A 27,461-nucleotide genomic window follows, 5' to 3' on the forward strand; every position below is an offset into this window, starting at 1 on the left:
TATGCAACTGGAATAGCACGAAGACGCGGAGTCTTCCGTGGCACCGTATCAAAATGCGTGCAGGAAGTCTAATCACGGTAACGAGTACGGTAAAGACGGCAGAATATCATAACTTGTAAACCGCTCTCAACCAGGTCTGCGGAATGAATAGGAAAGCCTTAATTGCACCTGAAACTGCCAGAGGCTCGTTGACCTTGGACGATCCGTCATGCGAACGGTGCCCGGAAGAATTCTGCCTTACATTTTCTGCCGTTCTCGTGTATCCTGAAGATCGCGTATGAAGAAACTCCCGACGGAAGAGGCCCTAGTTTATCCACAGAATTCTCGGTGGCCGCGTATCGAGGGCCTGCGGGAAAGGAACACCGGAAGTCCGCGTTCGAATGCGCAAACTGGTACCAACAGTGCCAATACACTTTCATCCGCGTAATTCGCTATATTAGCGCCTTTAAGCTGAAGTGAAACACGTCGAGGAACTTAAGATGAAGTGAAACCCCCCTCAATCAGTCGACTCGATTATAACACTTTTTTTTAAGGGTTTTGGATAGATCTGTCCGAAACTTTGACACATGACTCGTGAGCACCTAGGAATTGTCCTGACACAATCAAAATTTGGATTTCTGAAAAAAAAATTTATTAACTTAGCCCAGATCATATCCAATATGGCGACGAGCTCTTATGTTTCGATCAATATACAATCATCGAAGGCTCTGATATGAGAAACGAAAGGGTCAGGACAATTTTACGACAATTTAGAACACTCTGGTAATCGATAAACTCGCATTTGAACGGGATAAAGGTAAAAAGAGTGTTTTGTGCGCTTCTATGCTAAAACGATGGGAATACGAGGTCTCGGAGTGGAAATTTAATTGACCTGGAAATCACAGATGGCGCAGGGGGTCCCTCTGTAGTCAATTAGGGCTCCAGAAACCATAAATCCAGAGGATTTCTGGAGTTTTCCTTCGATTTCTTTATAATTATTGTATGAAAACGACACGTGAAGTATGCCATTTAGTACAATACTCAATATAATTCGCCTGAGCTGTGAATATGAAACCCTACGTCGGAACGTAGACAATTAGAACATGCTTTTTTACGGACGTCGATCAACGTCCTCGGCGTGTTTGACTTCACCTTAACCACCGTTTCATACAAAGGGTGCTCCACACCGAGTTCCGAATTCCGAGGTAATGTTTTCCACGGTACCGTTAGGGTACTGCCGAGTTCAGCAAATAAAACCTTGCTCATTCCGCCTTAAGAAAGGCAGGGCAATGATCAGAGTACACAGAGACCGACGTGATGATTCCGGTGCCTCGGTAGCTCTGAACTCTTTAATTTCGAAACCACCTAAACGCCTTTCGAGAAAATCAAGGTTTAACGAAAGCGCCACAACGCTCGTAAATTCAAGGTTTCACCCGTGGCTCGTGCATGCAAGAGGATATGAAAATGCACGGCGTGTACGTAATTAAAGACATCGGACTGCTCGGCTTAAGGTGAAGTGAAACACGTGGTGGAACTTAATCTACGTCGGTAAAAAAGATTGTACTAAATACATGCGTTGCCGACGTTGGTTATTATATCCGCAGCTGTGTCGAATTATGTTGGGTATTTTACTAAATAGCATACTCCACCTGTTGTTTCTGTACAATTATTATAAAGAAATCGAAGTAAAACACTAGGTATCTTCTGGATTCATGGTTTCTGAGGCCCTAATTGACTGCAGAGGGACCCCCTGCGCCATCTGTGATTTCCGGGTCAACTAAATTTTCACTTCGAGATCTCGTATTCCCATCGTTTTAGCACAGAAGCACATAAGACACTTTTTTCGCATTTTCCCGTTCAAGTGCGAGTTTTTTTTATTACCGTAGTGTTCTAAATTGTGAATTTGTCATGACACTTTCATTTCTCACGTCAGAGCCTTCAATTTGCCCTACGTTGACCGATATAAAGCTTTTCTTCGAAATGGGTTTACCGAATCGCTTTAAACTTTCCAACGTGAATATGGATATTATAAGGTCCTGTCATTCATGAAATTTCAATTTTTTTAAAATCTGTTGATAGGTATTTTAAAAATGTTGTACAGGAAATGAAATTTCACAAGAATCAGGACTTCCTTTATAAATTCCATATTCACGTTGTAAAATTTGAAACGATTCGGTACACCCAGTTCAGCGAAAAGTTTCATGAACAATTGACCCCTCAAATCCCACTTCTACATCCCCTTAAACGCCAAATAATTTATCCATATTTACGGGAATCAATTTCAGGACACGCACTGGATGAGCACTCTGTTGTCCGGGAAGTTCCTATTACCCTATTAACAACAAAACGGCTTAGGTGGCCCGTAAGTGCGATTTTAACAGGACATGTGAAAGTGGTGTCGAAGAGATTTTGTTTATAAAGCTTTTCTTCGCAATGGGTTTACCGAATCGCTTTAAACTTTCCAACGTGAATATGGAGATTATAAGGAAGGTCCTGACACTCATGAGATTTCAATTTTTTTAAATCTATTCGAAGGTACTTTTAAAATGTTGTATAGGAAATGAAATTTCACGAGTGTCAGGACCTCCTTTATAAACTCCATATTCACGTAGTAAAATTAGAACCGATTCGGTACACCCAGTTCAGCGAAAAGTTTTATGAACAATTGACCCCTCAGATCCAACTTCCACATCCCCTTAAACGCCAAATAATTTATCCATATTTACGGGAATCAATTCCAGGACACGCACTGGACGAGCAGTCTACTGCCCTATTAACCCTTTCGTTACCTTGGACGAGATATCTCGCGACCCAATACTGGCCGATTAACGCTTTTGACGAGATATCTCGCGATCCGGTAGTAGCGGATTAACGCTTTTGACGATAATCTAGCTTTCTAGCACCAATATTTTGACATTCTAGATGAATATATTTTATAACTAATTCTATTCGTATAGCTAAAAGGAAGAAATAAATACAGTTTTTATTAATTTAATGAAATTACTTTCATTTACTTTCTACGTGGCAGAACACAAAATAATTTATCTAGAGTGATTGGTCATAGAAACTTACAGTTAGAAACATTCCAGTATCGGGTCGCGAGATATCTCGTCAAAAGCGTTGATCGGCCAGTATTGGGTCGCGAGATATCTCGTCCAAGGTAACGAAAGGGTTAACAACAAAACGGCTTAGGTGGCCCGTAAGTGCAATTTTAACAGGACAAGTCGCACGCAGAAGATTTCTTTCGAAAGAGTACTAAAACGCTGGCCATGCATCCAAATAACAGGCCTCTTTCCCAACAACGCTCGAGCAGCCCCTTATTGCCCTGTCGCAATTGATGACAGCGTGGCCAGGGATATAATAATATTATGTAAGGTGGATTGGGAAATGTCACGTACGAATGGCCGTTAATTAGCAAGGATGGAGATAGCGTAAGGATAAAGCGCCATAAATTCTGCGCTTAACGTGTCACTGTTATCGTTCACTCGAATTGCGTGCACGCGTGCTCGTGCGTGCCCACCGCGACACGCGAGGACGCTAACTCGGCTTCACCTATCCACACGCCTTTCTCGAGAACATCTATAATCAGCGCTTTAATGCGCGTATAATGAATTTAACTGTAGTTCGTTCGGAATGTAGTTTATGGAAGGAAGATACGGGGGGGCTGCAAGAAAATGCGCGTAATGACGCGGACGGTCACGGTTTTTCAAGAAAAACACCAATTATATATTACATTATTTAATTAATTCCGAGTTATTAACATTTCTTAGATGTTCCTCTATGAGAAAATATCTACCGACCGCTTGTTACACGATATTAATTCCTGAGAAGAGTTCAACGCGCCTGATGCAAATTTAAGGTGAAGTGAAACCCCCTTGTACAATGTAGAAGAATATTGAATATATTTAAATATCCCAAGAGAAAACTTGTGAATCTTCGAGTATGAATTTCAATGTAAAAATAAAAATTGACGGTGAAAGAGTAAATTGGTTTAAAATATGTTGGATGAGATTTCTGAGAAGCGATTCATATATGTTATTCTACAAAACGACAACGAACGAGGATGCACCATTCAAAACATTGGATTTATCACCGCAACGGGGAAGACCGAGAAACTTTAATAATATCAAGTTGGCACTATACGAAAAAACGAAACCACTCACACACCTAAAATACAAAGACTTAATGGATTTATTACATTATATACCACCTGCACCCCATAGTTATTTTAAATCCCTCCCGTATACACAAACTGGAGAAGACTGAATAATAATTAACAAAACAATATTAATTTTAATGTAAAAATTATTTAACAAAGAATAAAAGTTGAATATTTTTTGATTTTATAACATAAAAGTGTATACATTTATTTTTATTTCAAGGAAAATTCACTTTTCCTATGGACTTGTGCTTTCTTAAGAATCAAAAACGTCATTTCATTGACTTTGAAAGTGGCATAAGTCCATTTATAGTCATCAAAAACATATTATTTCTTAAATAATGGTAATTATGCTAATTGGGATGATAAATTTGACACCATTAGAAACCTAAAAACATTATTCTATGTTATCTGTTACCCATATTTTTAAATTTAATCCAACGCAAACCCTTCAATATCTCTATTTGAACATAAATGGACTTACGCCACTTTCAAAATAAACGGCTCATATACTATACGTATATTTTCAACTTATGATATACTGAAACATTCCATAGATATGGAAACATGCTATATACGTTGATTAGCAATTTTGTTACGTGTGGGCTACCTATCCGGCCACATGTCTGCAATTTGCATTATTTTGCATTATTTTGCGTTATTTACCCTTGGCATCAAGAAGATACGTGGACCTTCCATGGAATCGGCGATACATACATGAATGTACAAACAGCCACAGTGGGAGGAAGAAACGAGAAAAGGAGAGAGATGGTCAACATTCAATAACCTCACATCAACGGTACACATGGTCACGGTACCCTACAAAAAGTGCAAACCGCGTGACGAAGCAGGTGCTCATTTATCGTGAAATAAACATATTATACGCAACGAAAAACACAACACTAAAGCAGAAAAAAAATTACAGAATCTATTTACCGCAACTTTTACTTCATACTTCAATATATAATTGTTTACGACAATTTATGCTCATGTCGTAATTGCGGAAATTTGTATAATATGTATCTTACTCCGATTTCCATAATATTATTACTACTCGTCCCCTTGCAAGTAATCCGAATATATTGTTTGCATTTGTTATTTTACCCAGCGGTATTGTTCATATTCATTTTACTTTGCGAACAATTTGAATTTACTGCTTCAGTCCCGTAAATGATATTTTGTGATGCAATATGAAGGAAATATTTCAAAGCGGCAAGGCAAAATGGAGGTCCATGGGCGGACCTATTCCCAGAATCATGGGCGAGGAAAGGCGAGCATGTTTAGAAGATATGAGCATTGTCTAAACAATTGATACGGCTAGACCAAGACGGTCCCTCAGAACAGTGGACGGAACGGCACTTGATCGAGGATCGCAGAACGGAACGCTTGAATCCATTCTATATACGTCTTCTTTAACAATAATTGAAATAACTATACCTGTGAATCTACGGATAATATAGACTTGTCAATAGTAGATTCGCCTGGGTGATTTCTCCTCCTACAAATATGTGATTGGTCATAGAAACTTACAGTTAGAAACATTGTATCGTAATAACGAAATGTCATTGCACTTTGTAACGTTACTGCACGACCCCTCGTAACTTATTCCAGGAAACGCTCGTGTGCGTGGCTCTGCGTGCGTGCGTTAATCTCTCCAGTGCGCTCCTGATAGATTATGAAGACTGAGATAGCCATAACGCGGCGCAACGCCACTCGTGAATACAAGTTCTCATTTTTTAATGTTCTCGGGCTCACCTGTAGCTTAATGTCGGGAAGTATCAGCATTTTTTCAGGCCTCTTCTCCAAGAAAACTTGCCGGAGTGTCGAAATTTCCTCTATCCCACGGTAAAGTGCGTAGCTTCTTGCCTGCCGTAGACACCTGTTTCGCCACGAGCACACCTTAGGGTTTTACTACAACCGAACTTTCCACGACCCACCGAAATCGTTAAGGTAATAAGAAACAGTCCATTACTATTTCAGCATTCGTGCCAGCAACGCCGTAAAGCATTCGTAACGATCGCGTTCTTATATCTATGCTACGTCACGTGCCAAACTTTTGTCAATTTTCAAAATCGTCACTTGAGAGGCCTTCACCCTATCTAACGATCCCTCTGCCGGTTGGTCAAAAGGAGTTATCACGAGTTCGACAAAACTTTCTTTATAATTCCTTGTATCTTCTCCAGCTGCGTTAATGTCAACCAACTATATCGATCTATAATTTCCCTTCTAAGTTCGTATCACCCGTAATCACTTTGGATAGCACTCCTCTCTGATGAGGAACCGCCGAGCACTTCACGATCAGTCCATTTGCCTTGCGTTCGTTGTCTGCCGGCACTTTATCTACGAAACTGGAATAACCTGGATCCTTTTGGCCGCAAAAAGGAATACGTGGCAGAACACAACAGTGTCGCGAAGGCCCTCAAGATGGACCTCGCGATGGTGCGGATTACTGTTTACAATCGTATACAGATGACTTCTGGGAGTTGAACGGAGCCGGACTACGGGTCCTCTCTCGGCTGGGTGAAAGAAGAAAGACTCGGTGTCTCCGGTGGGGGATCGGAATAAGGATGGGGATAAGGATGGACTTAAAGATGGGGGTAAGGCCGGGAATGGGGGACTTCTCCAGCAATTTCCCCGCACGGATGTATTAGTACGTAGAAGTTGTACCGACCGTAAACAGCGCAGAGCTGAACGTCCGGCTCGCCTCCAGCCTTTCGCCGGTAGCCGGGAAATAATATAGTCGCCACTCCTTCCTGCCGATGTTAAACTATGCATTCCGTGGTGCGTTTTGTACAAGCCGTGTTTTTTTAATGTCTTGAATCCCGTGTAAGCACGCGGCTGCTGTAAGGCCAAGATGACCGGATTAAATTCCAGAGAATCCTTCTTGGGTTAGGAGGGATTTTATATGGTTAGACTGTAAGGACGTGTATTTCGTTTTCCCACATATGCGAGGTCCACGATTATGACTTAACTGTGGGCGTTCGTTACATTGCACAAAATATCGATCTAAAATCTTTTGCTGTGCAACATTTTTGCAACCCAACCCTCGTCACTGGCTGGAGTAGAGTAGGGTTGCATAAACTGAACCATTTATCTAAAAACATGTCTTTCATATTTCAGCTAATTGACTTTCGTCCAATTCACCGTGGAATGTTGTAACTTATATTTATATTAGCAAATAAGCATTACAACGTAAGGTGAGATTCAATTAAAATTGTAAAATCATGAAACACGTAAACGTTAAGGTGAAGTGAAACCCCCTTCAAATCAGTCCATTCGAATACAACACTTTTTTTTAAGGGTATTAGACCAAACTGTCCGAAACTTTGACACATCACTCATGATCATCTAAGAATTGTCCTGACACATTCAAAATTTGGATTTTTTGAAAAAATTTTTTAACTCAGCCCAGACCAGAAGAAAAATGGCATCGAGCTCTCATATTTCGATCGATATATAATACAATTGTCGAAGGCTCTGATATGAGAAACGAAAGGGTCAGGTCAATTTTACAACAACTTAAAACACTGGTAATCGATAAACTCGCATTTCAACGGGATAAAGGCAAAAAGTGTTGTATGCCCTTCTATGCTAAAACCATGGGAATACGAGGTCTCGGAGTGAAAATTTAATTGACCTGGAAATCACAGATGGCGCAGAGTGTCCCTCTGCAGTCAATTAAGGCCCCAGAAAGCATGAATCCAGAGGATTTCTGGAGTTTTACTTCGATTTCTTGATGTTTATTGTACGAAAACGACAGGTGGAATATGCCATTTGGTACAATACACAATATAATTCGACCCAGCTGTCAATATAAAAAAGAACGTCGGCAACGTAGGCATTTAGAAAAACCTTCTTTATCGACGTTGATCAAGTTCCTCGACGTGTTTCACTTCACCTTAAAAATCTAATGCAATAAAACAAAAGAAATCGTCGTTAAGGCAAGGCCTGAAACCAACCAAAGAAAACTAACTAACTAACTAGTTGAATCATAGTCGGACTCCTGGAAGTCGCTTCTTACGACTATAACGACGAAGCGGCTTTATTCCACGCGACGTTTCGTTACGTACAGAAAGTAAGAGTTTCCAAATAGAAGTAAAGAGCGTCGAAAGCACCGCTCACGTACTCGTACTTCTCGGTGTCGCGTCACATTCCAAATGAGCCGGACTATCCTAATTGGTATTCAAGACTAAGAGTAGTGACACTATAGCAAGACTCGTTATGGTGCATCCCCGGAACGAGTGACGTCATCGGTTCATTCGAGGGGACGAGCCAGGGAAACCAAACGACTTCTTAATAATTACCACACCAAAAATAGTCAATTTTATCTCTTGCAATTATGGTTAACTCCGTACACTCTAACGAGACAAGACTTACACGTTATAGTTATAAACAGGGCAGCAAGGCATGACTCACTTCCATTGCAAGCAGAGCGTTCACATTTGTGTGGATAAACTTTTATAATCTCGGGGAGAGGCAACGGAATTAGTTTGAAAAACTTCAATCATTTGAATAACAGTATTTGTAACTATATTTATTTGTAATAAATTATATCGATGACGAGTAACGTGTACAATTCATCATATCGTCCAAAAATTCGAAGCACCAAAGAGGAGAGAAACAAAATATAAATTGAAAAGTACATTATTTCGTAACTAACATTTTGCACCATCTATAAGGCTATGCGTCATGAAGTTTGCGTCATAACTACATGTATTTGTAATGACAAGTTACATCGATGATGAGTAACGTGCACGAGTAATCATGTCGTCCAAAAATTCTAGGCACCAAAGAGGTGAGAAACAAAATATAAATTAAAAAGTGCATTATTTCGTAACTAACATTTTGCACCATCTATAAGGCTATGCGTCATGAAGTCTGCGTCGTAACTGCATTTATTTGTAATGACAAGTTATATCGATGACGAGTAACGACTACGAATCATCATATCGTCCAAAAATTCTAGGCACCAAAGAGTTGAAAAATAAAATATAAATTGAAAAGTACATTATTTCGTAACTAACTTTCTGCACCATCTATAAGGCTATGCGTCACCACATCTGCGACGTAGATTCGTAAATGAGTTCCTTTTTCATCGGAAGTACTAATGGGTCCGGTCCGAGGTAAACGAGTTGCACTCCTGACCGGAAACGAGCCGGAGGGAGCCCGAGGCGAGAGACGACGGTGCGTGACGGAAGGGAAGAGCATTTCGGTGAAATCCGAGGCAAAACTCGACCGGGAGTAGCGTAGGGAAAAATCGACTCCGGGGAAAGAGGAAGTGCCTTGAACCTGGCGTTAAGTCAACCATCGAGAGACCCACGGTCTGAGGTAATGATTAACATTTCCGTCTTTGTAAGCGTCGAACGCGCGCGGCCAGGAAGCGACAAAAAAGCGGTCTGCGGAAGGCGGGACTCTCGACGACGGCAGTAACGGGAGCCCGGTGTGCTTTCACCGCCTTAAGGTGAAGTGAAACCCCCCTCAAATCAGTCGATTCGAATACAACACTTTTTTTTTTAAGGGCATTGGATCAAACTGTCCGAAACTTTGACACGTGACTCGTGAACATTTAAGAATTGCCTTGACACATTAAAAATTTGAATTTATCAAACAATTTTTCGACTTACCCCAGACCAGAACCAACATGGCGTCGAGCTCTCATATTTCGATCAATATACAATTGTTGAAGGCCTGGTATGAGAAACGAAAGGGTCAGGACAATTTTACGGCAATTTAGAACACTCTGGTAATTGATAAACTCGCATTTCAACGGGATAAAGGCAAAAAATGTGTTGTATGCGCTTCTGTGCTAAAACGATGGGAATACGAGGTCTCGGAGTGAAAATTTAATTGCCCTGGAAATCACAGATGGCGCAGGGTGTCCCTCTGCAGTCAATTAGGGCCCCTGAAAGCATAAATCCAGAGGATATCTGGAGTTTTACTTCGATTTCTTGATATTTATTGTACGAAAACGACAGGTGCAGTATGCCATTTGGCACAATATCCAATATAATTCTACACAGCTGTCAATATAAAAATGAACGTCGGCAACGTAGGCATTTAGAAAAATTTTCTTTATCGACGTCGATCAAGTTCCTCGACGTGTTTCACTTCACCTTAAACTCGAAATCGAATTCACGCCACTTATATTGGAAACGATCTGTGTCGAGATTTCTGATCGGCGAGTGGTTTTCGTTCGGAGAGATCGATCATCGACCGATTATCATCCCGTCGAATCTTCCGGTAAAGGAAAATCAGGAAATAGGAATATGCATAATGGCGGTTTCGTTAGAAGAACTTCCAACTATTCGAACTCCCTGATTTCACTCGAGTGCTCGTTTTAAAGATAAAATGTTGACGTGTGTTTATATGGGAGCGATTTTCGATCAAGCACCTCCTTCCTAGGTAAAAGGGCATTGAAATTATGTCGTTGCACTTTTTTGTATGGAAATGACCACTTCTCGAAAATCGCTCCCATATAAACACAGGTCAACATTTCATCTTCGATATGAGCACTCGTTGAGCTCGATCGGTTTGAAAATACGTTCGGAATCGTTGTCCCCGTGAGGCCCTGCAAAATCGCTGGAGTGGTGAGCGCCCTTAACGGCGTTCACCACCAAAGTGGGGACGATGACTTCCACCGCTAGATGGCATTAGTATGGAATTCGGTGGGAGGTAACCAAAACGTACTTTCTCGCTCGGATGAGGGAGACGCGACGCATAATGGGCGGTGTTTATCAACGGGCGAAAAATGTGTGCGTATTTTGCACGTACACAACTCACACAACGGCTAGACGCCTCTGGACTAGGCGCCGAAACGTGGGTGAAACTCGGCCGCACGCACACGCCAGGTGGACGCTCCGCCTAGAGTCGGCAACGGTTGCCAAGGAATGCCCAAATTCCTCGCGAGAAATTCGAAAATCCTGAAAAAGGTGCTCCACGGGGACAACGATTTTGAGCGNATTCTAGGTAGTTCGTTCAATTAAATCATTCTAGAGAGGTGATGTCTATCAACAATTTTGCGCGGATATTGAAAAATCTTGCGGGAAGAGAATCAAATTGAACATTTTGATGATAATTACTGACCCTTCTATAGACAGCAACCCCTTAATATTCAATCTATTAAATCATTCTAGAAAGGTGATGTCTGGTCAACATTTCATCTTCGATATGAGCACTCGTTGAGCTCGATCGGTTTAGAAATACGTTCGGAATCGTTGTCCTCGTGAGGCCCTGCAAAATCGCTGGAGTGGTGAGTGCCCTTAACCGATATTTCATCGACGAGCCTGAAAAACCGGCCGAGAAACTTCCAAAAGACCTGTATGGAGAATCGAATCGCGCGCGCAATTACGCGTCGAATAGTTAAACCAAGTAAAAAAGACAACACGGAAAAGAAGTAGAAGGAAACCTGTTCTAACGTTGTCTCTAGCACGTAGAACGAACGGGCATTACTGACATTACCGACGACCCTCTCGACAAACTTACGACCTTAGATGTAATGCGCCCGATAGTAATCAGCGCACGCGCACCATCCGTCAACGTCGCTACTCCTCCACTTAATTCGAGGCGACACGTTGAATTAAATCATTCTGAAGAAGTACCATCTATCACGGGTTTCGCGTCCATCTTCCGACGTCGACACTCTAGCTTACCTTAAGAAGCACCTTAGGTGTAAACAAACTTCGCTGTTAAGCTACATCATTCTTGAAAAACCCCAACCAACAAAGGCATAGCGCGAATATTTCTGACTTGAAGTCTAAATTCGATACTCATTAACCATTCCAGAGAGAGATCCCCTGCCTGATGCTGCAGGGTGTTTCTGGTTTTGTGATGGTGCTTTGCAACACCTATTTTGGCCTGCAGTATCCGTTAGGACACCTTAGCCAACACAAACTATAACAAATATTTCTGACTTGAGGTCTGAATTCGATACTCATTAACCCTTCCAGAGAGTGATCCCCTGTCCGATGCCGCAGGGTGTTTCTGGTTTTGTGATGGTGTTTTGCAACACCTATTTTGGCCTGCAGTATCCGTTAGGACACCTTAGCCAACACAAACTATTAAGGGCGCTCACCACTCCAGCGATTTTGCAGGGCCTCACGGGGACAACGATTCCGAACGTATTTCTAAACCGATCGAGCTTAACGAGTGCTCATATCGAAGATGAAATGTTGACCCGTGTTTATATGGGAGCGATTTTCGAGAAGTGGTCATTTCCATATAAAAAAGTGCAACGACATAATTTCAATGCCCTTTTACCTAGGAAGGAGGTGCTCGATCGAAAATCGCTTCCATATAAACACACGTCAACATTTTATCTTTAAAACGAGCACTCGTTGAGCTCGATTGGTTGAGAAATACGCTCAAAATCGTTGTCCCCGTGGAGCACCTTTTTCAGGATTTTCGAGTTTCTCGCGAGGAATTTGGGCATTCCTTGGCAACCGTTGCCGACTCTAGGCGGAGCGTCCACCTGGCGTGTGAGGACGACCGGGGGTCACCCACGTTTCGACGCCTAGTCCAGAGGCGTCTAGCCGTTGTGTGAGTCCTATACGTGCAAAATACGCACACATTTTTCACCCGTTGATAAACACCACCCATTATGCGTCGCGTCTCCCTCATCCGAGCGAGAAAGTACGTTTTGGTTACCTCCCACTGAATTCGATGCTAATGCCATCTAGCGGTGGAAGTCATCGTCCCCACTTTGGTGGTGAACGCCGTTAAACTGTTTTGTGTATAATTCCTTTGTTCTATATTTGAGTTTGTCTTCTTTATGGGTTGTAAGAGCATGAGGAGCTAGTAGCTCTCCATGCGGTTGTTTCTTTGTGTGGTGATGCGGCGTTACTAGAACGTCTCCCGCGTGCTTTGTTTCTGTGTGAATCTTAATATGTTGTTTTGTTTTCGATTTTGTTTGTTGTCTTGGGTGCAGTTGTTTAATACACTGGTATTTGTTGTGTAGGTATTTCGTATAAAACAATTGTTAGTTTAGGCCACAAGTTTTTCACGAGACCTCCGGTGATCGCAACAGCGGACGTCTTGCCGCCATCGCGATCGCCGGGAGCATCTGCCGCACGGTGTTGAACTTGAAGCAACAACGTGTGGGCAAAGAGTACAAGGACACAAGAAGGTACAAGTGGAATATAGTATAGTGAGTCTATGTATCTCTCCTGTAAACGTACAAAAACTTATCAACGTCCATACACCTTCGTTTAAGGTGAGGTGAAACACGTCGAGGAACTTAATCGACTTCGGTAAAAAAGGTTTTTCTACATACCTATGTTGCCGACGTTCGTTTTATATTGTTAACTGTGTCGGGTTATGTTGAGTATTGTACTAACATTTAAAAATCTTTTTTCAAAAATACAAATATCGAAAGTGTTAGGATAATTCCTAGGTGTTCACAAGTCATGTGTCAAAGTTTCGGACAGTTCTATCCAATACCTTTCAAAAATAGTGTCTTATTCGATTCGACTGGACCGAAACACATCAAGAAACTTGATCGACGTCGATAAAAAAGATTTTTCATAATACTTACGTTTCCGACGTTCATTTTTATATTGACAGCTGTGTCGAATTATATTGGGTGTTGCACTAAATGGCATACTCCATGTGTCATTCTCGTGCAATAATTATAAAGAAATTGAAGTAAAAACTCCAGAAATCCTCCGGATTCATGGTTTTCGATACTGTAATAGACTGCAGAATGCCACCCTGCGCCATCTGTGATTTCAGTTTCAAGTACATTTTCTCTCCGAGACCTCGTGTTACCTTCGCTTTAGCACAGAAGCGTATAAAACACTTTTTTAGACTTTATCTCGTTCAAATGCGAGTTTCTCGATTATCGGAGTGTTCCAAATTATCGTATAATGGTCCTGACCCTTTTGTTTCTCATATACAGCCCTCAATGATTGTATATCGATCGAGATATGAGAATTCGACGCCATTCTGGTTCTGTTCAGGGCTAAGTTAAACAATTTTTAACGAAAAACCAAATTTTGAAAGTGTCAGGATAATTGTTAGGTGCTCACAAGTCATGTGTCAAAGTTTCAGACGGTGAGGTTCAATACTTTTCAAGTAAGTGTTACCTTCGCTTTAGCACAGAAGCGTATAAAACACTTTTTTAGCCTTTATCTCGTTCAAATGCGAGTTTCTCGATTATCGGAGTGTTCCAAATTATCGTATAGTGGTCCTGACCCTTTCGATTCTCATATCAGAGCCTTCGATAATTGTATATTGATCGAAATATAAGAGCTCGATGCTATTTTGATTCTGGCCTGGCAGGATAATTTTTAGGTGCTCACGAGTCATGTGTCAACGTTTCAGACGGTGCGGTTCAATACTTTTCAAGTAAGTGTCTCATTCGGATCAACTGATTTGAGGGGAGGTTTCACTTCACCTCCATTCTAGGTAGTTCGTTCAATTAAATCATTCTAGAGAGGTGATGTCTATCAACAATTTTGCGCGGATATTGAAAAATCTTGCGGGAAGAGAATCAAATTGAACATTTTGAAGATAATTACTGACCCTTCTATAGACAGCAACACCTTAATATTCAATCAATTAAATCATTCTAGAAAGGTGATGTCTATCAACAATTTTGCGCGGATATTGAAAAATCTTGCGGGAAGAGAATCAAATTGAACATTTTGAAGATAATTACTGACCCTTCTATAGACAGCAACACCTTATTATTCAATCAATTAAATCATTCTAGAGAGGTGATGTCTATCAACAATTTTGCGCGGATATTGAAAAATATTGCGGGATAGAATCAAATTGATCATCTTGAAGATAATTACTGCCCCTTCTATAGACAGCAACCCCTTCCTTCTCATACAATCTTGGGACGAGGGAACATATCCCTCTGAAACACGCGCACGAGCTTCTCAATTTCCAGGCTCTGACATATTGAGTCATACGCACGTCGTGGGCACGTTCCACATGGCGTCCCACGAGACAGCTGATCGCTCTTGCTGCGTAAAGACCGAGTTTAAATTCAATACGTGGGACTATCGGTAACAACATCGAGGAAATGCTTAATTTCCGGCTGGATCGAATTGCGATCCATCCGTTGGGCATCGGATCGCCGATGCAAAAACCGAGAGCTCGGATCGGGGTGCATGGACTGCGATTAATCGAATCTCTAACATAAATGAGTGCTTAAGGTGAAGTGAAACCCCCTTCAAATCAGTCGATTCGAATACAGCACTTTTTTTTAAGGGTATTGGTCCAAACTGTCCGGAAACTTTGTCACATGCCTCGTGTTCATCTAACAATTGTCCTGACACAATCAAAATTTGGATTTTTTAAAAAAGAATTTTAACTTAGCCCAGAGCAGAACCAATATGGCGTCGAGCTCTCATATTTCGATCAATATACAATTATCGAAAACTCCGATATGAGAAACGGAAGGGTCAGGACAATTTTACGACAATTTAGAACACTCTAATAATCGATAAACTCGCATTTGAACGGAATAAAGGCAAAAAAAGTGTTGTATGCGCTTCTATGCTAAAACGGTGGGAATACGAGGTCTCGGAGTGAAAATTTAATTTACCTGGAAATCACAGATGGCGCAGGGGGTTCCACTGCAGTTAATTAGGGCCCCAGAAAGCATGAATCCAGAGACTTTCTGGAGTTTTACTTCGATTTCTTCATATTTATTGTACGAAAACGACAGGTGGAATATGCCATTTGGTACAACACCCAATATAATTCGACACAGCTATCAATAGACAAACGAACATCGGCAACGTAGGCATTTAGAAAAATCTTCTTTATCGACGTCGATCCAGTTCCTCGACGCGTTTCACTTCACCTTAAAGGAAGACCTTCCCCCAAAACTCGATGTGCCTAAAATTCTCCAAATCCTTATCGGTGCACGTTGTTCGATGGAAAGGTATCGGTACTATCTTATTACTCAATGCCATTGTCGTATTTGAACGCATTTGAGTGCGGATGAAAAATATCCATTAGCGTTAGTTTTTCAATAAGCCCCCAGATCAACGATATTCTGAATGGAGAATTAACTCGGATCAATTTATGGTCGAAATCATGAAAATAAATGAGGAGGAAATGAAGAGAACCCAATTTGAATGTATACAGCCACATTGAACGCAGCGCAAGCGGACATTCGAACGATCCTTTATTCGATGTGGACAAATGGAGGCGCATGTACGTGGAGATCCATTGTTTCGCCGCAGCTGGATCGTTTTCCCGACATGGCAGAGGAAGTTACGTGAACGCGGGAGAATTTCCCTACACGAGGACTCCGGGGACGGTCGGCAAGGTGCAACGAGACCGAATGATCGATGCCGATAACTCGCGTGTTAGCCTCGCATAGAGCAAATCGACAAGGCGGACGTGAGGGAAGAACTAAACCTTTCCGCACTTTCGATAATGATACCTCGCACTGCAGATCTAACGAAGACTTATGCTCGCGTTTAGCGTTCAGATTGCACGATGAATGCGGATAAACGTGAAGAGGAAAACAAGGAAACTCGACGTGCCATCGAGCTGCCTTTACCGGGTCAATAATCTATGATAATACACGGAGAAAAATAAGAGCTTAAGGTGAAGTGAAACACGTCGAGGAACTTGATCGACGTCAATAGAAAAGATTTTTCTAAATGCCTACGATGCCGACGTTCGTTTTTATATTGACAGCTGTGTAGAATTATATTGGATGTTGTACTGAATGGCATACTCCACCTGTCGTTTTCGTACAATAATTATAAAGAAATCGAAGTAAAACTCCAGAAACCCTTTGGATTCATGCTCTCTGGGGCCCTAATTAACTGCAAAGGGACCCCCTGCGCCATCTGTGATTTCCAGGTCAATTAAATTTTCACTCCGAGACCTCGTATTCCCACCGTTTTAGCATAGAAGCGCATACAACACTTTTTTTGTCTTTATCCCGTTCAAATACGAGTTTATCGATTACTAGAGTGTTCTAAATTGTCGCAAAATTGTCCTGACTTTTTCGATTCTCATATTATAGCCTTCGATAATTGTATATTGATCGAAATATGAGAGCTCGACGCCATTTTGGTTCTGGTCTGGGCTAAATTAAAAAGTTTTTTGAAATATCCAAATTTTGAATGTGTCAGGACAATTCTTAGATGATCAGGAGTGATGTGTCAAAGTTTCGGACAGTATGGTCTAATACCCTTAAAAAAAAAGTATTGTATTCGAATCGACTGATTTGAAGGGAGTTTCACTTCACCTTAAGGGGGTATACCGTCTAGAAGCTTGTTTTTTTAGTCATTTTTAGGAATTAATTTTGCGAAGACTATCAAACCTACAGTACCGGGGGTTTTGACGTATATTACGACATGTTTCAACTAGCAACACAAATTTTTATGAAATTCTTTATTGAAATCTCTACAAGTTATGCGCTGATATGCATGTCGTTGCGTGAGACGCTCGTCCAATTAGGTTTGCGTTGATTCTAGTCGTCCGAAACGGAAAAACAACATTTTTTTAGAATCTATATGAATGTAGTTATCGTCTGAACTAGAACTAAGTAAGTACGAAATTTTTTATCGGAATCGCAGCTGTCGAATGTGCATGCGAGCAGTTGCGCATCGGAAATGTCATTCTTCTGTTGAATGACGCGTGCGATGCCTCGATGCCAATAACTCTCGGTTCCTGTTCAATTTTATTATTTTCACGCAGAAAAATAATATTGTAATCATTATATATGCTCGCGGGTCAAAGTATTGGTGTAACCTTAACAACTATTATTGTAGATGTAATTACAATTTTTTGTCCTTTTAACCATTGCGGCTGTAGCACCAACTGCAGAATTCTTGTAAATAAATTGTAGTTATATTTGCATCCGACAGCGTTACATATATAGCATTGAAAAGTAAAAATTACACGTATAAAGGCACGGGTAAAAATGACTATCGCAGTTGTAAAATTTAAAAACAAGAACTCTATTGAAAACCGTATAATATATCGTAGCACTAGTAATTTTTACAAGCGTGAACTGTTATTGTTCCTATTGTGCGTTTAAGACAGCGCGAGAAGCATTCGGGTCGTGACATGCATTAGTTGCGCAATCCTGCGAACTGTTAGATTCATTGTGACTTCGGTAGCCGCATCATGCGGTCCTCTTCGAAATTCGGTTTTTGACCTAATTTAAGATCGAGTTTTACTTTTTCAATTCATTGTAATAGGTTGATTAAGGGACTACATGGATGACTTTGTAAAAAATGAACTTTAGGAGTAGAGGTTAGAAAACCTACAACAATCGTTCCGAGGTAAGCTTTGCATAAAACAAATATTTACCGTTTTCAATGTATTATATCCGTAGTGATTTCCCGAGTTCCCGACAGGAAAGGATACCGTTTACAGTGATACTTTTTACATGCAGCAACGGCAACATATACGTACGTTTGTCAACGGTAGCTTTTACATGAGCTGACTGTAATATGCACATGTGGCTATTGTATTTTCCAGCTACCCCAACGGTAATAAATGCGTTGCTACACGTTACTTTCTACATGTATCAACAGTAAAGGGTGCACTAGCGAACGTTATCATATACACACGTTACGTGGTAACTATTGCTTCACTTGACGAGTTTATCCTGTCATGATTGTAAATACAACTGTCGTATCGTTGTAACTGTAATCATTCTTTGTAATAACGTGTACTACAATGAAATTGTACATTTGACATTTTTAGAAGAGTAATCATTATTTCGTAGAACTGCTGTCCTTATATTTCCCAGCGATTGCTGTTATATCTATCCCAATTGTAGTAATTATAACAACTTTTTTTTCTCTCGTGTTCGCATTAATTATTATGCCCATAATATTACGAAGTTCTAAAAAAATATTACTTCATATTTTCTCAAGGAATTCTCTTGCAACCCATAAAGAAGGCAAACTCGAATGCGGAACAAAGGAATAATACATAAAACGGTTTAACAGTTTGGTGTTGGCTAAGGTGTCCTAACGGATACCGCAGGCCAAAATAGGTGCTGCGAAGCACCATCACAGAAACAGATAACCCCCGAGAAGGACCAGATGAGCACGCGGAGCGGGTGCACCAGACGCTCCAGAAGAGGCCACGCAAAACATTACGACCATTTCAACGGTATTTCTGAGGTCAAGCGTCGAGAGGGAATGAGGACACCGAGAGCGTTGGAACGCAGAGAAAGGATAGGTAAATATCGATAGCGCATGCCACAGAACCGGGCTAAGATCCGAGGATGATCGTTCGGAGAGAAGCCTAGCTCGCCTCTCTTTAGGGAGCGTCTAAACCACTTTTTGCGCAATCGAATTCCATCCCAACATGATGCACGATGGGATGAAACGACCGAAAATGTCAGTACGATTCGTGTGATCTTATTCTCTTATATCTGCACCAAAATTTCTGGTCTATGAAACGAACTAGATACATATCGTGTTGAAAATCTGTAAGGCCGCTAGCTAGTTCGAGCTAGGTTCTGAAACTCTTCGTTTTCGATTTTAAGCCTTCAAGAAGCGTAAAACATCGAAAACGTGCATGGACCACGCCATGTTGGTTCTAGTCCATAATAAATAAACACATTTTTTATGAAAAATGAAATTTCATGCGTTTCAGGACCTACCTCAGGGCTTCCATATTCTCGTGGTGATATTTGAAATGAATCGGTACACCCAATTCGGAGAATACTTTCACCAATGATTTGACTTCTCAGATATATATATAGGCTGACTGTTTCATACCACCTTAAGGTGAAGTGAAACACGTCGAGAAACTTGATCGTCGTCGATAAAGAAGATTTTTCTAAATACTTACGTTGCCGACGTTCGTTTTTATATTGACAACTGGGTCGAATTATATTAGGTAGTGTACTAAATGGCATACGCCAACTGTCGTTTCGTACAATAATTATAAAGAAATCGAAGTAAAACTCCAGAAATCCTCTGGATTCATGCTTTCTGGGGCCCTAAGTGACTGCAGAAGGACCTCCTGCGCCATATGTGATTTCCCAGTCAATTAAAGTTTCATTTCGAGACCTCGCATTTCCATCGTTTTGTCATAGAAGCGCATAAAACACTCTCTTTGTCTTTATCCCGTCCAAATGCGAGTTTATCAATTACCAGAATGTTCTAAATTCTCGTAAAATTGTCCTGACCCTTTCGTTTCTCATATCAGAGCCTTCGATAATTGTATATTGATCGAAATATGAGAGTTCGACGCCATTTTGGCTCTGGTCTGAGCTAAGTTAACAAGTTTTTTTAAAATATCCAAATTTTGAATGTGTCAGGACAATTCTTAGATGATCACGAGTCATGTGTCAAAGTTTCGGACAGTTTGGTCTGATACCCTTAGAAAAAAGTGTTGTATTCCAGTCGACTGATTTGAAGGGGGTTTCACTTCACCTTTAATGTCAGTTTTTCATCATTTTTTCCGCCTTACAACTCCGGAACCATCAAGTTTACGGAAACCTGCGATACATCGGAGGTCAATAGTGAAAATCTTTTGTCGTTGCTTGTAAGGCATAGAACATAATTACATTTAATGCATGGTTGCAACAAACACGCTGAGAAAAGAATTTAATGATACGTCGCGTTGCTAAAAAAGCGCCACGTAGGGATGATTGGTTGCAACCCCGCTGTGTAAGTAATAGAGTAAAAACTAGAGTAAGAGTGATGAGAAAGACGAAGAGTGACGAATTTCAATTCCGCCGAGAATCGCTGGAGGCATAGCAAAGAGCACAAGTGGAGAGTCTTGCTGAGAATCGACTCGGGGGAAAGAGTAATGAATATCGAGTGTCCAATTTACCGCGGAGACCTCAGAAGAGTAATGACTATTGCGTAGCATAGCGCAGGTTAAATTCTACCTTTCAGATCTGAGAAATACTCAGGAAGCATCCACCAACGGAATTAACGCCGCAGCCAGCCATGCAACAAGGATAGCGCAAAGTAACCCCCTCAGTGGATTACAGTATCATTTTCATAACATTAGATCGGTGCCCCGACCGAGTTATTTGCTTGTTTCCACGTGAACATTTCTTTAAGGTGAAGTGAAACACGTCGAGGAACTTGATCGACGTCGATAAAGAAGATTTTTCTAAATGCCTACGTTGCCGACTTTCGTTTTTATATTGACAGCTGTGTCGAATTATATTGGATATTGTACCAAATGACATACTCCACCTGTCGTTTTCGTACAATAAATATCAAGAAATCGAAGTAAAACTCCAGAAATCCTCTGAATTTATGCTTTCTGGGGGCCCTAAATGACTGCAGAGGGACACCCTGCGCCATCTGTGATTTCCAGGTCAATTAAATTTTCACTCCGAGACCTCGTATTCCCATGGTTTTAGCATAGAAGGGCATACAACACTTTTTTTGCCTTTACGAGCCCTTGCGAGTTTCTCGCTAAAATGTATTTGGCTCGAAATTCTACCGAATTTCCTGATATTGACAGCCAAGGCTAGGCATGCAATAATGGCACAACTTCGGTGATATGTATTTTGCTCGAAACTCCACCAAGTTTCTTAGCAGTAGTGTCCCATCAAAGTTCAAACGCGCAAGGCGCGTTTCACTCATCATTCGACCTACGAGTTTCTCGCTAAATTGTATTTGGCTCGAGACTCTATCGAATTTCTTGATATTGGCAGCCAAAGCTAGGCATACAATTATGGCATAACTTCGGTGACATGTATTTGGCTCGGAACTCCAGCAAGGTTCTTAACAGTAGTGTCCCATCAAAGTTCAAACGCGCAAGACGCATTTCACTCATCATTCGACCTACGAGTTTCTCGCTAAATTGTATTTGGCTCGAGACTCTATCGAATTTCTTGATATTGGCAGCCAAAGCTAGGCATACAATTATGGCATAACTTCGGTGACATGTATTTGGCTCGGAACTCCAGCAAGGTTCTTAACAGTAGTGTCCCATCAAAGTTCAAACGCGCAAGGCGCGTTTCACTGATCATTCGACCTGTGAGTTTCTCGCTAAAATGTATTTGGCTCGAAACTCCACCAAGTTTCTTAACAGTAGTGTCCCATCAGAGTTCAAACGCGCAAGGCGCGTTTCACTCATCATTCAACCTACGAGTTTCTCGCTAAAATGTATTTGGCTCAAAACTCTACCGAATTTCCTGATATTGACAGCCAAGGCTAGGCATGCAATAATGGCACAATTTCGGTGACATCCTTGGTAAAACCTCTGGTCAAGATCGATGAAACAGCGATGAAAAGTTCAATGCCAACTTTGCGAAGCGCTCAACGGAAGATTACAGGCCAAGCATAACCACCGGAAGTTACTTGTCTGGATAACACCTGTTACGTGACCTCGTGTCCTCTCGAGCATTCAATGCCGGTGTATCGCTTCGTGGAAACGCTGATAACCACGTACCATTAATCGCCATTCCCGATCCTAGGGGAAATCTATTTTCAGTTCCACTAAAGAAGGAAGAGAAGAACAAAAATAACGGGTGACTTTGAACATCGTATCAAGATATTGTCGCGACAATGGCCTGTTATACTATAGAAGATATGACGACTTCTGCTTAAAAATCGGATTAGTATCCCATCTAGAAGACAGCACATTCTTTCTAGTCGCCTTATCCACAACCAAAGTCCGACTTGCGTTGCGTAAAGGAAACGAGAGGCCAGAAAGTAATAATTCTTTACGATCGGTGAGAAAAAGAAACGATTACGGTTACGTTAATCCAAGCAGAAATACGCCGAACGGCCGGATCGAGTTTTACTCGTCAATCGAGTGTGGAATCATTTCCAAGTAAGAAGCCGAGGCGAAAGGAAAGTTTCACGCTCCAGAAGGACCTGTTTGCGACATTACGTAGACCGAGAGACGCACGAGGCAATCAATCCGCGGGAGTTTAAGACATAATCAGGAAACTCGGTAGAGTTTCGCGCAAATTACTAATGCATACGTACGCTACGTAGGGTAAAGCAGGAAAGATAGTTTCGTCGGTGAAGTAGTACCATTATGATGTTTAACCCTTTCGTTACCTTGGACGAGATATCTCGCGACCCAATACTGGCCGATTAATGCTTTTGACGAGATATCTCGCGACCCGGTAGTAGCCGATCAACGCTTTTGACGAGATATCTCGCGACCCGGTAGTAGCCGATCAACGCTTTTGACGAGATATCTCGCGATCCGGTAGTAGCGGATTAACGCTTTTGACGATAATCTAGCTTTCTAGCACCAATATTTTGACATTCTAGATGAATATATTTTATAACTAATTCTATTCGTATAGCTAAAAGGAAGAAATAAATACAGCTACTACCGGATCGCGAGATATCTCGTCAAAAGCGTTGATCGGCTACTACCGGGTCGCGAGATATCTCGTCAAAGGGGTTAATCGGCCAGTATTGGGTCGCGAGATATCTCGTCCAAGGTAACGAAAGGGTTAAGAAGATACATTAAGAAATAATCATCTAATTGCAAAAATTATAAACCTAAACTTGCGTCGTTTGTATATATCTATTTAGCATCGATGAATAATAAAATCGGAGGCATATTTTGCTTCACTGTGTTACTAATTTGACCGCTTCGCCTCTAACCGATATCAACCATGTGAAGTATGTTCAGATGTTGTCACTAGTAATTGTTAAACATTTTTTTCATTTCCATGCAAATACATAACTTTTTGCATAACCTCAAACGGGCCTTCTAAAAATGATAAAACTGAAAACAACTTCCGGTCGGCAATATTGTGCCACCGCATAATTGGGTAATTCGTATCGGGACGATTAACCCAACTGTGTTTATTAAGGTAATACTTTGTTTATCTAAATACTTAACTTATAATAAAATTACTCTTTTTAGAAATGGGGTCAAAAAGAAAGTATGGAGTATGGTCATCCGAAGATAAGAGAAAAGTCATTGAAATGTAAAAAAATGGTTAAATGAAAAGTACGGGTAATGTAAAATCTGCTGATTTTTATCTATTCGTTTTTGTAATAAACTACGATTTATGTAATCAATTTTCTCTTCCGGAGTTTACTTATACGGTATAGTCAACGTTTCGCTTCGATTTCTCTCTTCATGTGTGGTACAAATTATCCGACCATATTATAATAGAAAAGGACGATTAACCTACCTGGTGGTACAATTTATCAGATGCGCCCTTTAAATCATACCGCTGCAAGAAATATTTTAATTGAACGTCTACTGCGTTAAACAGAATTTATGTACTTTTGTGTGCATACATTGTATATAAAATTTCACACATAAATGAAATATGAATTCATTTTCTAAAACTCACTGCCAAAAATATTTCTACTGGTATTTCTGTAAACCCGGTACAATTTACCCAACTTTACCTTACGCCTTAAAAGGTAAACAAGCCACGTGATGAATTATTTTCAGTAAAAAAAGGAGCAAAGAAAAAAAAATAAAAATCTACAAATTGATTAATATGATAATATAAGAATTTACGTAAAGGTAGATGAACAAAAAAAAATAATAGCGAATGTACAATTTTAAATCAACCTTTGAAACCGGTACGTTTAGTGTTAATTGTTTCTTAGGAATGCGCTGGTTACGCAGTCTTAAGGTGAAGTGAAACACGTCGGGGAACTTGATCGACGTCGATAAAGATTTTTCTAAATGCCTACGTTGCTGACGTTCGTTTTTATATTGACAGTTGTGTCGAATTATATTGGGTATTGTACCAAATGGCATACTCCACCTGTCGTTTACGTACAATAAATATAAAGAAATCGAAACAAAAATCCAGAAATCCTCTGGATTCGTGCTTTCTGGGGCCCTAATTGACTGCTGAGAGACACCCTGCGCCACCTGTGATTTCCAGGTCAATTAAATTTTCACTCCGAGACCTCGTATTCCCATCGTTTTGGCATAGAAGCGCATACAACACTTCTTTTGCCTTTATCCCGTTAAAATGCGAGTTTATCGACTACCAGAGTGTTCTAAATTGTCATAAAATTGTCCTGACCCTTTCGTTTCTCATATCGGAGCCTTCGATAATTGTATATTGATCAAAATAAGAGAGCTCAACGCCATTTTGGTTCTGGTCTGGGCTGTTAAAAAGTTTTTTTGAAATTTCCAAATTTTGAATGTGTCAGGACAATTCTTAGATGATCAGGAGTGATGTGTCAAAATTTCGGACAGTTTGGTCTAATACCCTTAAAAAAAAGTGCTGTATTCGAATTGACTGAATTGAAGAGGGTTTCACTTCATCTTAATTTCTCTCGGCGGCTCGTTATACTTTCAAGCATTGCGATCTTGTTTATTTGTAAAAGTACGTCTTTCGAATACATTCATCCGATTCGAGTGGGATACGCCGTAATTGTATGTTACGAAGCGATCCTTCGGTACCTCTCCCTCGATGTCTCGTTTTTCCATTTTCTCTTTACAGAGAGCAATGATCAGAAATTCACTTTCTGGCGATGCATTGACGGTTGCAGTATATGCATCGGGACACGATTCCTCGAAACTCGCCTCACCTGTTCCGTGAATAGAAATCAAATGCCCAGCGATTTTCTTTCTTCATTCGAAAGCCATCGCATTAGAATTACTTAGGGAGGAAGGAACTTTCGCTTCCGCGTCGGCAATTTTCCGCGGACAATACATAAAATATCGACACATGAAGGAAGCCAACGATTTACAATCGTTACAGCACCACTCGCCGGCCAGTTGAAAAATACCGCTTGGAGAAAGGTACAAGAACGATTCCCATACCGTATAAGGAAAGGGGACTGTGGTTTCACGTGTGCGAGGAAAATTTCATTACCGAGTTAACATTTTTCTGAAGGTTGCCCGCAACGTTTTTGCCTATTTTTCCTTTGCACCCTAACGTTAAGATATTATTTAATACTTATACGTAAAGAATATTCTGATTACTATGTACCCCTCTCGAGAAAAAATAATGATATATATTCACGTACAATTATGTATGACTCGTCAGATATAATTAGGTCCGAAAAATGGCGCGACCTAATTTTATATGATCACATATGATCACATATGATCATACATGTTTGTAGGTGTACGATCATATGTCATTAAATTGCGCCACTTTTTGCATATGCTCACGTATATAAAGCTGGAATTACCACTTTAGCACAATTCAATAAAATTTGTTGCAAAATTTATTGCTAATTCATTGCTATTTTATTGCACAAGAGAACAATTTTTTGCTTTTATACTTTTCCGAAAAATGGTGGCGATGTCAGCTTTATATAAAGCTAGCACTGCCACGATAAAAAAGAATTATTAAATAAATGTTCATCGGTGAATTATATACCAGAATTTATTGCTAATTAATTGCTCGCAGAAAAATCAAATTTCAATTTTTTCGCTCGCCCCTAAAGGGGTGAATCGCCACCCCTGGTGATGGTCACAGGACAGAAACATGAAATACATGGGGGAATCGAACTATTTCTTCACGTGGGAATTAATTGTTAATTAATTGCTCCGAGAAGGACCTAATTTTGAATTTTTTGCACAACCCCTAAGGTGGTAGGCCAGCCCCGCCTATGTCGCCCCAGCATGCCACGTAAAAAATGGAAGAATTGAAACTATTTGTTAACGTGGGAATTAATCGCTAATTAATGTACGATTGAAAATTGTATTTTTACGAAGATATTGGTTATTCTCGGAGCAATTAATTAGCAATTAATTCCCACGCGAAGGAATAGTTCGATTCTCCCATTTCTTACGTGGCCATGCTGGGGCGACATAAGAGGGGTTGGCCTACTACCTTAAGGGTTGTGCAAAAAATTTGAAATTAGATTCTTCTCGGAGCAATTAATTAGCAATTACTTCCCACGTGAAGAAATATTTCGATTATCCCATGTTTTTCATGTTTCTGTCCTCCGATCAGCACTAGGGGTGGCGATTTACCCCTTTAGGGGTGAGCAAAAAAATTGAAATTTGGTTTTTCTGCGAGCAAATAATTAGCAATTAATTGTGGTATATAATTCATCGATTAACATTTATTTAATAATTGTTTCTTATTGTGGCAGTGCTAGCTTTATACAGAGCTGACGTCGCCACCATTTTTCGGAAAAGTATAAGAGCAAAAAATTTTGCAACAAATTTTATTGAATTGTGCTAAAGTGGCAATTCCAGCTTTATATACATCATATGCTCATGTCTGGGGAGTTAGATATAATCGCACCTGAATATGTATAATGTATATGTATATGACTGTTGGTAAAAAATAATTTTTTTTTTAGACCGAGTTAACTAACAAATCTGGCGGTTCGTTCTGGGTATGTCCAAGGGATCGTCAGGAAGAATTTGCAGGTAGGCTCCGTTTTAGACCATGAACAATTTTTCGTTGTTGTCGGGATTCAGAAAAGTATTTGTGAGTATTACC

General features: G+C 40.5%; 1 protein-coding gene across 7 annotated transcripts in view; it reads right to left on the reverse strand.

The window, feature by feature from the left end:
* The window catches only part of LOC105700130 (rhophilin-2), a 105,145-nt gene that overhangs the window by 62,961 nt on the left and 14,723 nt on the right, over window positions 1–27,461 (reverse strand). Inside the window, exon 1 of one of the 7 annotated variants that reach the window (XM_023432735.1) lies at window positions 5,894–6,633. The exons of the other annotated variants lie outside the window; for them this stretch is intronic. Within the exon in view, the coding sequence (XP_023288503.1) occupies window positions 5,894–5,923 (30 nt within the window). The 5' untranslated portion in view covers window positions 5,924–6,633. Of the gene's footprint in view, window positions 1–5,893; window positions 6,634–27,461 lie in introns of those variants that run through there. 7 annotated transcript variants of the gene reach the window in all.

Source organism: Orussus abietinus, unplaced genomic scaffold (genome assembly GCF_000612105.2).
Source record: "Orussus abietinus isolate OABI.00-Male unplaced genomic scaffold, Oabi_2.0 scaffold270, whole genome shotgun sequence".
NCBI classification, from domain to species: Eukaryota; Metazoa; Arthropoda; class Insecta; order Hymenoptera; family Orussidae; genus Orussus; species Orussus abietinus.